At 34.4% G+C, this 14,612-nt stretch overlaps 1 protein-coding gene across 1 annotated transcript in view; it reads right to left on the bottom strand.

Moving 5' to 3' along the window:
• The window catches only part of LOC150110549 (tetratricopeptide repeat protein 38-like), a 193,740-nt gene that overhangs the window by 78,091 nt on the left and 101,037 nt on the right, over positions 1–14,612 (bottom strand). Inside the window, exons 7-9 of the mRNA XM_090401169.1 lie at positions 10,665–10,740; positions 10,238–10,357; positions 3,940–3,999 (exon numbers count right to left, since the gene is read on the bottom strand). Of these exons, the coding sequence (XP_090257295.1) occupies positions 3,940–3,999; positions 10,238–10,357; positions 10,665–10,740 (256 nt within the window). The remainder of the gene's footprint in view (positions 1–3,939; positions 4,000–10,237; positions 10,358–10,664; positions 10,741–14,612) is intronic.

The following is a 14,612-nucleotide window of genomic DNA, read 5'->3' as shown; positions in this document are numbered from 1 at the left end:
ATGTTGAGTTGGGGTGTGTTTTCAGATTTGTTCCAGTAGCTGACTTTTCGCTGTTCACCCTGGTTCCCTGGCGAAAACAATGGGGGCCCTCGTTTAAGGTCATAACAATTATTTTTTATTTTGGTTTAACCAATAAGATTACAATTTGGTCGGCTAAATCCCAAATTGCCAGCCCATCCTTGTTCATTCAGTATCCAGGTAGATACCCAACAGGGTGCACGACGAGACGGTGAGGACTGGAGATTAGGTCAAAAGCCCTGGTCGGTTTTCCGCATTATTTTAAAGGCTATGTGGAGGTCTCCTCTCAGTTATACATCTTCGACCCTTACTGACCCATCGTCCTTCTGAATTATGCAGTGTAGCCACCGTAAAACTTTTATACCTCCATATTTTAGCATTTCTGGTCAAATATCATCTACTCCAGCTGCCTTTCAACATTTCAGGTTTGTGATAGCTTTTCCTACTTTGTGTGTGTGTGTGTGTGTGTGTGTGTATATGTAGAAAGTATTTTACCTTGGGTATAATAAATGTTAAAAATACCAAGCAATTTTAAACCTGGTTTTACTCCATTTACCAAGTAAGCAAACAGACAAACAAGTCAAGTTTGCACCTGCAAGTGATGAAAGTCTACTGATCCTACAGGTAGTGCAAGACCAAGGCAACTCGTGGTAAAGGTGGCATAAGCTCTGATCACTAATCTTAATAATTACCTTTATCCAAGTGTGAGCAAACAAAGTTTAGACATATCTGCAAGGAGATGTGTTTTGCATTATAGAAGATACTGAGATAGGAGTGTTGGTAGGTTGCTCCACCTTTGCAACGAGTTGCCCTGGTGTTGTACCACCTTACCCCAGTCCTGAAGATACTTTCAGGCGCAAACTTTGTTTGCTCACTCTTGGATAAAGGATTAAACTAATTTTATTATACTCTAACCAAGTGAAAAATAAACTTTCAACAATTCAATATTTACCCTTAATGCCAAAACACATCTCCAAGAAGGAGATGCATGATTTTTTGTATTAAAGGCAAGGGGCCACTACCCAGACCGGTTTCGACCTTTATTGAGGTCTCATCAGTGGGAGCCAGGCTGGAAATACCAAGATTTAGTAATACAGAGCCTATAAGTATTTTACCAGAACAAGTTACCATAAGGTGTTTTAACCTTATTAAAACCAGGTTTAAAATTGCTTGGTATTTTTAACATATATATATATATATATATATATATGTAGAAAGTATTTCACCTTGGGTATAATAAATGTTAAAGATGCCAAACTATTTTAAACCTGGTTTTAGTCCATTTCCCAAGTAAGCAAACAGACAAATAAGTCAAGTTTGCACCTGCATGTATTGCAAGTCTAGCTGACCCACAAAGTAGTGCAAGTCAAGGCAAGAATAGTGATCAGAGCTTATTCTACCTTTACCATGAGTTGCCTTGACTTGCACTACTTTGTGGGTCAGCTAGACTTGCAATACATGCAGGTGCAAACTTGACTTATTTGTCTGTTTGCTTACTTGGGAAATGGACTAAAACCAGGTTTAAAATAGTTTGGCATCTTTAACATTTATTATACCCAAGGTAAAATACCTTTTACATTTATATCTCATCCTGAGATTTTTATTTAATAAAGTTAAAACACCTTATGGTAACTTGTTCTGGTAAAATACTTATAAGGTCTGTATTACTAAAATCTTGGTATTTCTAGCCTGGCTCCCACTGATGAGACCTCAATAAAGGTCGAAACCAGTCTGGGTAGTGGCTCCCTTGCCTTTAATACATAGCAATGTATTAAATTAAGACGTATCATCATACGTCTCCTGAAGGAGATGGGCTGTGCATTAAGGGTAAATATTAAGAATAGTGATTAGAGCTTATTCTACCTTTACCATGAGTTGCCTTGACTTGCACTACTTTGTGGGTCAGCTAAACTTGCAATACGTGCAGGTGCAAACTTGATTTATTTGTCTGCTTGCTTACTTGGGAAATGGATTAAAACCAGGTTTAAAATAGTTTGGCATCTTTAACACACATATATATATATATATATATATATATACACACACACACACACACACATTTACATACATTTCAGATGGCATTTCTGTTGAGTGTATTTTCTACCACCATGCTGTCACTGCTTGTTTCATTTAGCTATCTTTCAAAGTAATTACTCCATACATCAAGAATATCTTCATCTTCAGTTTTCATGTCTCCATCATCTCTAACTCTCCTTTTACAGCACTCTTTCTTCCATTTCTGAGCTTTTTCAATAGCTTTCAGAATATTTTACCACTTCCTAATATGTTCTTACCAATGCCTTCAGGTTCCATGACATTTGTTTAGCTAATTTTATACAATGTTTTGCTTTCTTAAATATTTCTCTGTATTCCCTAAGAGCACAAGCTGACTTACTTGTCAGAAACTTTCAATATGCTTTCTTCTTTTCTTTGACTGTCTCTTTAACTTCTTGAGTTATGGAGTTCTGATTTTTCTATCTATGCAGATTAACTCTCCACATGCCTCTCTGGCTGAATGAATCAAAGTTTTCTTTAGGGTTTGCCTCTGTATCTCCAAGGTGTGGTTATTGTTTTCAAACTCTCTCAGTTTTTCTTGAATCATATTTTTGTATTTGAGCCTACAGTTCACATATGATAGTAGTTGAACTTGGATTCATTTCATAATTTTCTTACATGCTCTTCTTTTAAATATGTAGTTCAACTTTATCCTGCTCAACACATTATATGGTGATCACTTCCTATTTCAAATCCTCTGTATACTCTAGTGTCCTGAACCAGTGGGAAAACATCAGTGTGGACAATAAAAGTCAATGAGAATGCTTTTCTTATTCCTTGCATCTTCTCTCCATGTGAATTTGTGCACATTTTTGTGTTGGAACATGGTGTTAGTAATAACTAGTCCATGTCATGAGTAAAAATCTAGCAGGTACAATTATTATTAGTTTGCTCTTTTCTCCAAATTTTCCAAAAACATTCTTATATGTCTGGTAATTATTTCCTGCTCTGCAGTTTAGATCTCCAACAAGGACCAACTTTTCCTTTTCCATTGTGTCAGCTGCCTTCTCTGATGCCTCAAAAAATTCCTCTGCTTCCTTAGCAGAACTTTTCTGGCACCATAAGCAGAAATAAGTCTCATTGCCCAGTTCCTCATTCTGATATTAGCTGATATCACTCTACTTAATATTGCCATTCAAGATTATCCTCATATTTAGTGTTTAATAATCTTGAATTTGTTAGAAAGGCTTACCTGTTTTTGTCTTCTTTGTTTCAGTAATGCCTGTTATGTCAATCTGGTACTTATCCAGTTCTGCTAGTTCCATTTATTTTCCATTGATGCTTCTTACATTGATGGTGCCAATTTTGATCTCTGCTGATGTTGAGTTGAGTTTGTTCCATAAGCAACTTTTTGCTGTTCATCCTGGTTATCTTACAAAAACAATAGGAGCCTTGTTTATCTATGTGACACACCAGCCAGCATGAAATTCCAATATGTTGTACCATCATTTTGAGTTATGGTTTAAGCTGATAAGAATACAATTTGGTCAGCTAAATCCCAAATTGCCAGCCCATCATCATTTGTTCAGCATCCAAGTAGATATCCAACACTGTGAACCACAAGAAGGTGAGGATCAGACATCAGGTCAGAAGCCTAGTTAGTTCTCCACATTCCTCAAAAGGCCATGTGGTGATGGTGGTCTCTTTCCAGTTATCCAGCCTTGACACTTAAGCACTTCTAAAAATGTGAGTTTAAGTAGATATAAATAACCTACAGAGACCAATATTTTAAAACAGATTTTAAATGTTAAAACAAATTATTATAAGTCAGTTCTGTGACTAAATGGTGACAATGAAATCACAGAAAAAAAAGTTGTTTTTGCCTGACTATCATGTATTTAATTTTAGATAACCAAAAGGCCTTACCTTTTCAATATGATAAACTGCCCAGTGCCAGAAATTATGACAGGCAAGAATTCCACAAGGCTGCAAGTGTAAATAGATACCAATTTTTTAAAATGAAATATCAAATTATAATTACAGTTGACTCTCACAATAACAAATTCAGAGCCCACAGGATAATGCCTATAGGACTTCAGTCAGGACTTTATGCTGGTTTACAGTATAACAAATTATATTACATATAGTTCGTTACACAGAGCAAATTGCTATAACAAGTCAACTATATCTATTAATTAGTAAATAAATCAATATTATCCAATTTTACATTCAATATAAGTTAAGCTTTAACAGTTTTCAAAATACAGAAAAAAAAATTACTTCCATGTGGACTAATAAATAGTTCTCAGATATTCATTTTTGTTGTATTTGGTCACTTAAACATTAAAACTTGAGCTTTTTCTTGGTTTTATTCATTGACCAGATATTAATAAATGATATACACAAATTGTCAACAAGTTTCACCAGCTATTCTGCCTGGCTTCTTCAGGACAAGTATAACGGTACACACTAACATTTTCTAGTAAAAAAAGAAGAATGGAGTAACACAGTCAAATAAATTAAAACTGATGCGTAACATCATACAGATGGAGCGTGGTGTCTCAGTCATTGTTTATTGAGCGCATTATATAGTTTTTAGCAAAATGAAATTCTGGAAAGCTGAGTGAATTTATTAGGCTTTTCCAGATGTCTTTCAGAATCATTCCTTGATTTCTGATTAGATTTTCTCCTGAACGGAGTACAACTGCGGCTTCTTTGAAGTTTCTACATCGAAAATCTTCTTCTATATAATGCATGGAGCTGTTATCCCAATCGATAGTATGGTTAGAGATCGAGAAGTGATGGGCTAATCCTGAAGTATCTGTTCTGTTGTTGTTCACATCCCCCTATATGTTCTTTTTTTCGAATTTCCAGGCTTCTTGATGTTTGGCTTATGTAATTTAATCCACAGGAACATGGGATGTTGTATACACCTGCGTATTTGAAGAAAGCATTAATGTCCTTAGGAGATCTTAAAATGTGGTGTATAGTTTTGACAGCAGCTCTGAACGTTGAAAGACTTCAGGAGTTTGGCTATTTTTGTTGAAACAGCCTGCATAAGGGATGACGATGGATGATGTATATTGCATGACAGGATGACGTATATTGTTGCTGTGGAGGGTTTCTATAAAGAATCTTTTTGATTATATTTTGGGTAACCGTTGTTTACTAGTGTTTGAGATATGAGAGTGAGTTCTTCAAGATCTTTTTCTTCTGAGATAATATTGGTTGCTCTATTTTTAAGCTTATGTATTATGCTGAGTTTTTGCACAATATGGTGAGACGATTTGAAGTGCAGGTAACGTCCAGTGTCTGTTGGTTTTCGATAGATTGTGAGCTGGATTTGTCCATTCTCTTGTTTCTTTATTAGTGTATCTAGAAAAGGCAATTGGTTATTCTTTTCAAGCTCTAACATGAACTTTATTTTTTGGTGGAAGGAATTTATTTTTGTAAGGAAATCAAATAAGGTAGTTTCTGTGCCTTTCCAAATTATGAAAACATTATCTACATATCTGCAATAAACCAATGGGTTTGGATTTACTTTGGAAAGGATGTCAGTTCTAGTTTTTCCATGAATAGATCAGCGCAGGGAAGTGATAAGGGACTCCCCATGGCTAAGCCATGAAGTTGTTCATAAATTGTGTTATCCACTTTGAAATAATTTGATTTGAGGCAATGGCGAAAAAGCTGAGCTGTGTCATGTGGATAGAGATTTTCTATGATCTTGATAACTTCTTCAACAGGTACGTTGGTGAATAACGAAACCACATCTAGGTTTGCAAGGATGTCTGTTTTTAAGATGGAGATGCCTTTTAAATTTTCAGTGAAATGCATAGAATTCTTTATGAAGGAATCTGATTTTTTTATATTATCATTCAAAAGATGGGCTAGATATTTAGCTAGTAGATATTATTATTATTATTATTAAACAAGACCTCATGGAGTCAAAGACTCATCTAGGAGGTCCTTTTATCTCACACACATCTCATCATACCGGGTCTTAAACACATTCAAACTCCCTGCAGACACCACACTCTCAGGCAAGGCATTCCAATCATTCACAACTCTGCACGAAAAAAACCTGCCTCTCACTCCCCTACTCACACCCTCTTTATACAGTTTCCAGGTATGACCTCTGGTTCTCCCCTGATCTCCCACTATTCTCTGTAGAACTTCTCCACCATTGATCCTATAACAACCCCTTACCAACTTGTAGGTCTCTATCATATCTCCCCTCTTCCTTCTCTCCACTAGACTCTGCATATTACATCTTTTCAATCTTTCCTCATACTCGACATTCCAGAGGTCAGAGACTACCTTAGTCAGTCGCCTTTGGACCCTTTCCAACATCTCTTCATCCTTCTGAAAACCAGGTGACCAAATCTGGGCACAATAGTCCATGTGTGGCCTAATCAAAGCCTTATACAATGGAACAAGAATCTCCCTACTTCTACATGTCAGTGTCCTCCTCATCATTCCCAGAAGTCTTTGTGTTGTCTTCACAATTTTGGCGATGTGTCCCCTAAATTTTAGATCCTTATCCACTATCACTCCCAGATCTCTTATTTCCTCTACTTCCAACAATATATTCTCACCAAGCATAAATTTTGCATCCCATCTTTGTTTTCCAAATTTTAAAACCTTACATTTTGCAACATTGAACTCGCATCCCCATTTGCAGGAGAATTTCTTCTGTCGACGATCGGGTGGAGAGGAAATCCAATTTTGTGCACTTTTGGTGCACCATATAAGCGTGGCAAAAGTGGGTGTAGAGATTTTAGACTTTGTTTTAAGTCTGAAGACCATTTAGTCATGTTCCATATTAAGATATTAGTCTCTTTATAATTTTTTAAAGTTGGATCAACATCTAATATGCAATAGGTTGACTTGTCTGAAACTAGCTCATTGATCTTTGTTATGCAGTCTTTGGTGTTCAAAATAACCGTCGAGTTGCCTTTATCTGCCTTTAGGATGATTATATCTTTGTTCTTCTTTAGGCTTGAAAGGGCTTGCTTCTCAAGAAAAGTTATATTAAGTTTTGGTGGTTTTGAAGTTGAAAGGATGATAGTGCTTTTTAATCGGATATCATTTGATATCTGATTGATTTGATTTGAGATCGGACTCTGTCTGGGAATGAAGAAAGTGCCTTTTCTATGTTGCTAATAAAATCAATCTTTGGAATGTGATCTGGAGTGATAGCAAAGTTGAAACCTTTCTTTAGTATGTTGGCTTCTGGTTTTGATAATGAGTAGTCTGAAAGATTGAAAATTTGTATTTGCTCTTTAATAGTTAAAAACTTGGGAATGATGTTGAACTGTCTACATCTTTTTAAGAAGGTTAGATGGTTTAACATTCTCGCTTTTTTACATTTGAGTATTTCAAAGGAACGTACCTTATGCTTGTATAGCCATTGAGTCTGTTAATTTTTGTTTTGTATTTGGTCACTTAAACATTAAAACTTGATTTTTATTTTATTTTTTATTTTGCAGCCTCCACATCATGAAATGACATAACTGTAAGAGATTTCCAGTCTTATGACACATGAATGGCTCCCTCTATATTCCCTAAAGGCATTATATAATTTATGGTTATCTTGTGCCTTTTTAAAGCAGGCTGCTTACGTCCATACATAATCAACCCACTTTTAAAAAAGCATAGGAAAATTTATCTCTATTCTATAATTTTAATTTTACCATTAACTTAAAATGACTTTCTTCTCATAAAAAGTTGTGTTTATTGATAGTATTCATATGTTAGTAACATTACTATGACAATAATTGAGCCAAGAGCCATTTTTGGCATATGCATTAGGCAATGGCATCTTGTCAATAAACAGTTTCAAATGAAACAAAGATGACCAAATAAATTTTTCTCTGATATTCTAAATACCGAATTTATTAAATTCCATCCAGCCAGAGTGGAATTATTACTATTAATTCAAATAATTTTATTAATTATTGTCAATAAAAGATAAAACTGTAATCAAAACTGAAATGAATAGACATCCTAAAACCTCAAATTTTACAAAATTCCATCAAGGTCGAGTAGTTTTTATTTTACATAGTTTCAAAACATTTAGAAAAATTTTTCTTCAGGATGAAATGAAAATTGAGATAATGTGACAATTTTTTATATTTATTCCAAATATCAAATTTCAATAAAATTCACCCAGCCAGAGATGATGAATTTTATTGTTTAACACACAGAGACAAATGAACCAATCTAATATAGGTACTTATATTGGGAAGCAGATTTTTTTTTTTTTTTTTGGAAAAAATTACATCAGAAATTCAATATAACAAATGTTGAGTATATCCGATTAAAAATCTAGAAAGATAAAAATATCCCAAATCAAACAATTATAGTAATTAAGTTTATTTCATATAATAATTTTTTTACTATAATAATTTTAATTAAAGTGGCATTTATCCTGCTGACTATTTACAACTTATTCAGAAAAGAAAGATACTGATATAAGTTTAATGATTACAATTAAATTAATGATGGGATTCAAATCTGTACACATGTGATCCTAAAACAAATATTGTATTTATATAATGTGAACAAATAAAGGTTACTACATCTCATAAATTGTTGTTTAAGAGATACTTATGCCATGAGAGGTTTCTTGAATTAACACAAAAAAAAAAAGCAACACAAGGAATAAGTATACTATTTATTTAAGGCAATATATTTCAGCCTAAATATTACAAGCCATCTTCAGTGGTAACAACAGTTAATTATAAAATAGAATGCAAACACTAGATGATTTTAAAAAGTAAGAGTTGTGTGATGTTATACATAAAACAACTCAATGGCATAACTGAGGAAATATTGAAATATTAATAATTCATTAGCTCTATAAAAAAATATTATTGATGTCATTCTGATTTAAGTTCAGACATTGAAGTAAAGCCTCAGCACTTTCTTTGAACAAACGTTCAAATTTATACTGATATCGATGCAATCTGTATCTATTCCCTGCTGTGCCAAGCTAGATTTTTCAGATTAACTATTGCTAATGTAAGACTGGTGTTCTTGTATTTTCTTTTCCACAGACCATCAGGTTTGTCCAAAGTAAGGATGACAGTAACAACTTGGTAGACACCAGAGAGAGAGTTAGCATGGTTTCCATCTTCTAAAGATAAATGGCCTCCTCTAACTCTCATTGGTGTCTACCAAGTTCCTTGTTACTGTCATCATTCTTACTTTGGACAAACTGGATAGCCTGGGAAAAGAGAATATAACAATACCAATCTTATATTACTTCATCAATGTCAGTATAAATTTGAACATCTGTTCAAAGAAAGTGCTGAGGCTTTACTTCAACATCCATATTTAAGAATTTAGGAATTCTTAATATGAATTAGGAATTTAAGTAAAAGTTGTTTTTGCAAGTGCATCACATTTATTTGGTAGTGTAGGATGAACAAATATGAAAGGATCAAAAACGAACATACTATAAAATATTAAATGTATAGTGTGGTGCAGTATATTATCTCATGTTAACTGTAAAACTGTCAATCAACATTCAAGATGGCAGTTCAGAATTAATGATTATGTTACATTCAGTAGTGTTATTACCATGACACTATGCAATGCATAGGGGAAGGACTTGCAGCCTACTGATGATTTCTAAGGATATCCAAATGGATGTTATTTAGAATCACAGCCAAAGCAGCTAAATTAGGCCAGTGTCATGTCTGGCCAGTTGGCCTGTTTTGTGGGATGAGAAAACCTTAAGTTACTGTGAGGAAAGGCCTTTCTTCCTCTGTATGAGATTGACTAACTCACCTTCAGTTAAAAAGACTCAAACAACATTACTGTAGCTGGCAACAATAGAAGTTTATTATTTAAGGTTTTCTCTGTTATAACTTCCAGAAATGACCTAAGTGATTATTTATAAAGAAAGAGCATTCTCATTACAGCCAAAAACATTTCTATATTTACCATTATCACAGTTTCCCTTAACAGACCAGAACCGATGTGTGTAGAGGGAAACCATTACCTAATTACATGCATTAAACCACCTACGTCTTTTCCACACACAAATTTCTCTACCTTGATATATTTATCTCCAGATCTGATGATTCACTAATATTTTCAGTTCATAGAAGTTTAAATAATAATAATAGATATTTTTATGTTCGTTATCAGTATCTGATACTAAACTGCTGTTATACTTATAAAATCTTAGTTATAAAAGTTATAAATTTAATCTTACCTCCCAGTTACAAAGAGTAGTACTTAAGAAAGAAATTCCCTGATCAGGTCTTCCTTCCATTTCATAAACATGAGCTAATGCATGTGTAGCCCAAGCATCATGAGGATTTAATTCTAGTCCCTGTATAATCAAACATTCAATAATAAAAAAAATATCAAAGTTTTAAATTTAAAGCTAAATAAGCTTTTATTATTGCTGAGAAAAGTTATTTGGATTATATTTCTTATGTAATTAGGAATTTAAGCTACAGTGTTTTTAGAACTCCTACATTTATTCTTAACACTAAGTGAATGCTGATAAAAGTCCTTGCAGTATACCAATGCAATAAGCAAGGCATGGATGAGATGATCAGTTCCAGATATGCTTTAAAAAAAAAAAAAAATGGACACACAGGACTGACACAAATGTAATATATTAGTACCATTACCTTTTTTGCTGTTGTCTCTGCTTTACTGTAAAAATTAGTCTCCACTAAACCAAAAGCATGCATCCCAAAGAGATAACTGCAATCATCAAAAACATTAAATCACATGTCTTTCACATGTAAACAGAAAAAAAAAGAACAAAATCAACAGTTACATTTCTTTCCTTTGCTAGATGTAGAAGTGCATCTTGAAAATGCTAACCTGTAAAACAATTCCTGCTGAATAATATGAATACAATAAAAAATTACAATTAAGTTATATGGACTGTAAATTGCTCTGTGTGCATACACACAATCAGCATTATAGCAAACACCATTTTAATGACAGTGAGTTAACCAACTCGTTATGAAAGAATTTGAAGACTACTGTATGTTTCAGTCATAATCTTAATTACTTAAGATAACTAATTTTAATTGGGTTTAAAAGCATATCATACAAGAAATTATTATATTCTTGTTTTGCACTATCTTTTACACCAATCTTGGGGATACACATCTCCACATGAAATATCTTGAAGTTATAAATTCAAGGAACCATGACTAAACTACTTGCTATATAGATAAAAGTTGACTTTCTGTTCCCATCTAATTTCTTTTTATATTCCATAATGCAAAGTTTCCTTCCCCCACAACACACAGAAAATGTAAAACAAGTAGCTTGATATTAAAATCCCCCCCCCTTAAATACAAACTTTATAAAATCAGGGAACTATTAAGCTTATCCAGAGCATGCTTTTACAAACAAACACATGCCTTATACAGGATTCAAACTTGCAGCAACTTTTAATGATTCATGGCTAATAAGTCTGCCATACTTCACACAGAAATGTCAGTTGCGTACAGTATCGTAAAATATTGATGAAAATAAGAATATAATTTGTAGAGTATAATATGGTTTAGTTACTGAATGTTTTGATCATCATGTTAGAATCAACTGGGATACACATATAAACTAAACTACATATCAATATACAAACTATAGTATAACTAATTAGCTAATAGTTTATTCTGGCTTGATCTTTCATGGAAAATATATTAAATGAAATAAACAAATGAAACAAAATTGATTAAATCAACTAGTTAAGTGAGCAAATTACCAAAAGTATTTAGAAGAACATCTAGAATCATATTATTACCTCCAATTAGAGACGCTTCTGAATATATAATGATAATAAAGTTATTGCAGTGACAATGAGTACTATTTTATTTTTGCAATAAAATAAGACCCATCTAATTTGAATAGCTTGCAAGTAACTTCTCTAGCTAAGAAGTCCTAATTTTAATGACTGTGCACTGAATGAATTCAAATGGCACACTGTAATAATAAAACAACTGCCAGCCTGGAGACTTATTTGCATAGTTGATCTCCTCTGACTTGTTTTGTAGGGTATGCTGAAAAGAGAGTGATGTATATTAGAGAACTATGAGAAAAATGTCTAGACTGAGTATTTTATTATTATTATTATTATTATTATTATTATTCAGGCCTCCAAGGAGTCAAAAGAATCATCGAGGGAGGTCCTTTCTAAGACAAAGTCTGTCAAGACTCATCGAGGGGAGGTCCCCCCCTGAGAAACACAAAGTTTATCATACCACTCCTTAAACCCACTGACCGTTCTCGCTCCCACCACTCCATCAGGCAATGCATTCCACAGCTCAACCACCCTCCACACAAAGAAACCACTCCTTACCCTCTTGCTCACAGTTTCCTTTCGTAACTTCCAGGGATGGCCTCTTGTCATCACTCCTTCCCGCTGATCAACCAAGCGAAAGAACTCCCCAGTGTCAACCCTGTAACCACCTCTCAACAGTTTAAAAGTCTCAATCATATCACCTCTCCTTCTTCTATCCACCAAACTCTGCAGTCCACATTCTCTCAGCCGATCCTCATAACTATCCTTGTACAGTCCTGAAACCATCTTTGTCATCCGTCTTTGTATCCTTTCCACAGTTAATTTATCCCCTTCAAATCCTGGGGACCAAATCTGAGAACAATAGTCCAAGTGTGGTCTGATCAGAGACTTATACAACGGAATGATAACCCTCTTATCTCTGCAGGTCAGTGTCCTTCTCATAATAGCAGCAATCCTCTGTGTTACCTTCACCACCTTTGCAATATGTCCCCTAAACTTCAGGTTTCTATCAATCATCAACCCCAGATCTCTTGTCTCCCCTACTTCCTCCAGTATAACTCCTCCCATAGAGTATGCACCATCCCAACGATGTTTCCCAAACCTCAAGACCTTACATTTTGCTGCATTAAACTGACACCCCCATTCATTTGCCCATCTATCTAGCTTATTTAAATCCTCTTGCAGGGCTACCACATCTGCACTATTACTAATAATCCTTCCCAGCTTCGCATCATCTGCAAACAACTGAATATCCCCCTGCAATCCACTGGCTATGTCATTGATATAAAGGTTAAACAATATGGGTCCTAGTACTGAGCCCTGTGGGACCCCACTTGTAACCCTCTGCCTCCTGGAAACTGCTCCACCATACACAACTCTCTGATACCTATCAGACAGCCAATCCTGAATCCAGTTGACCAATCTGACATCCAGACCCATGTGCTGCAACTTAAATATCAGCTTATCATGTGGCACCCTGTCAAATGCCTTCGCCAAGTCTAAGAAAATTGCAGTATATGCCTTTCCCTCATCTAATGCTCTTGTAACTTTATTATAAAAAGGCTAGCATATTGCTAAAGCAAGAGCGTCCTTTCACAAATCCATGTTGATTCTCACAGATAACATTACCCTCATCTGCCCAATCCTGTACACGGTCCCTCACTACTTTCTCCAAGATCTTAACAACTACTGATGACACACAGACTGGCCTATAATTAGACACTTCCAGTCTGTTACCACCCTTATGCTACAAAGATCAGATGTGGAGTATTCAAATTTTCAAAATTGTATTCATCATTTCTGTACATGAGGTGCTTGATCAGTGTCTCACAAAACTCTTTTAATTTGCATTCATAGCATGTATCAGTTTGATGTAGAGATCAGGTACCTTTCCAATAAATTCTATGGAAAATCTTCAAGGCACGATTTTCCATAATATTTCCATATGATTGTCTATTTTATATATATATATATATATATATACATATATATATATATTAAAAAAAAACATTTACAAGTTATCAACTGTTATATTATGACAATGATGACAGAACAACTGTTGGGGGAAGAAGATATGTCAGAGTGAGTTTTTAATTACTACAAAAAAGATGAAAGTGTTTCATGTAGAAAGAAAAATAAAGTCGTGAAACTTAAAGGGGATAAAGGATGGAATAAAGTAAAGAGGAATGGTTTATGTTATAACTTTAGAGAAAAGATGCCACTAAAATCGCATTTCATAGTATCATCATCAATCATCATAGTATTTAAATTAAAGATTTCAGATCCAGAAGCTTTATTTCCAAAGAGCTGGAAATAAATTTGTTGGCAGCCAATAACAATCAAATAAACTGACAGTGAATGAGATGTTCATCATCATCAAATTCCTGCTATGTACCTTCAAGGGGTGTACAGGATATGATAGTACTACATGAAAAAAATTACATCATTACTAACTTCCTATCTACAATTTTCCTCCAAATCAGTCTGTTATTTGTCAAGACTACAACATTACCAGATCTTATATTTCTATCATCTAAGGCACTTTGTACCATATCAATCCACCTATATCTTGGTCTTCCTCTGGGTCCTTTTACTGCCAACCTGGCAGAGAACACTTGTTTTGCTAATCTTTCTTCGCCCATTCTGTTTAAGTGACCATACCACCTGAGATTAGTTCTGATAACGCATTCCTGGAGGCTGACAATGTCATGTGCTTTCCTAATATCCTCGTTTTTAATATGATATTGCCATTGATGCCATCTGTTCACCCCTATAATCTTTCTCAGGACTCTCATATCTGCAGTCTCTAGTCTTTTGT

This window comes from Typopeltis vanoorti, chromosome 1 (genome assembly GCF_054136105.1).
Source record: "Typopeltis vanoorti isolate ZY-2024b chromosome 1, IOZ_Tvanoo_1.0, whole genome shotgun sequence".
Lineage (NCBI taxonomy): Eukaryota > Metazoa > Arthropoda > Arachnida > Uropygi > Thelyphonidae > Typopeltis > Typopeltis vanoorti.
This window is presented reverse-complemented; position numbering and strand designations above follow the sequence as displayed.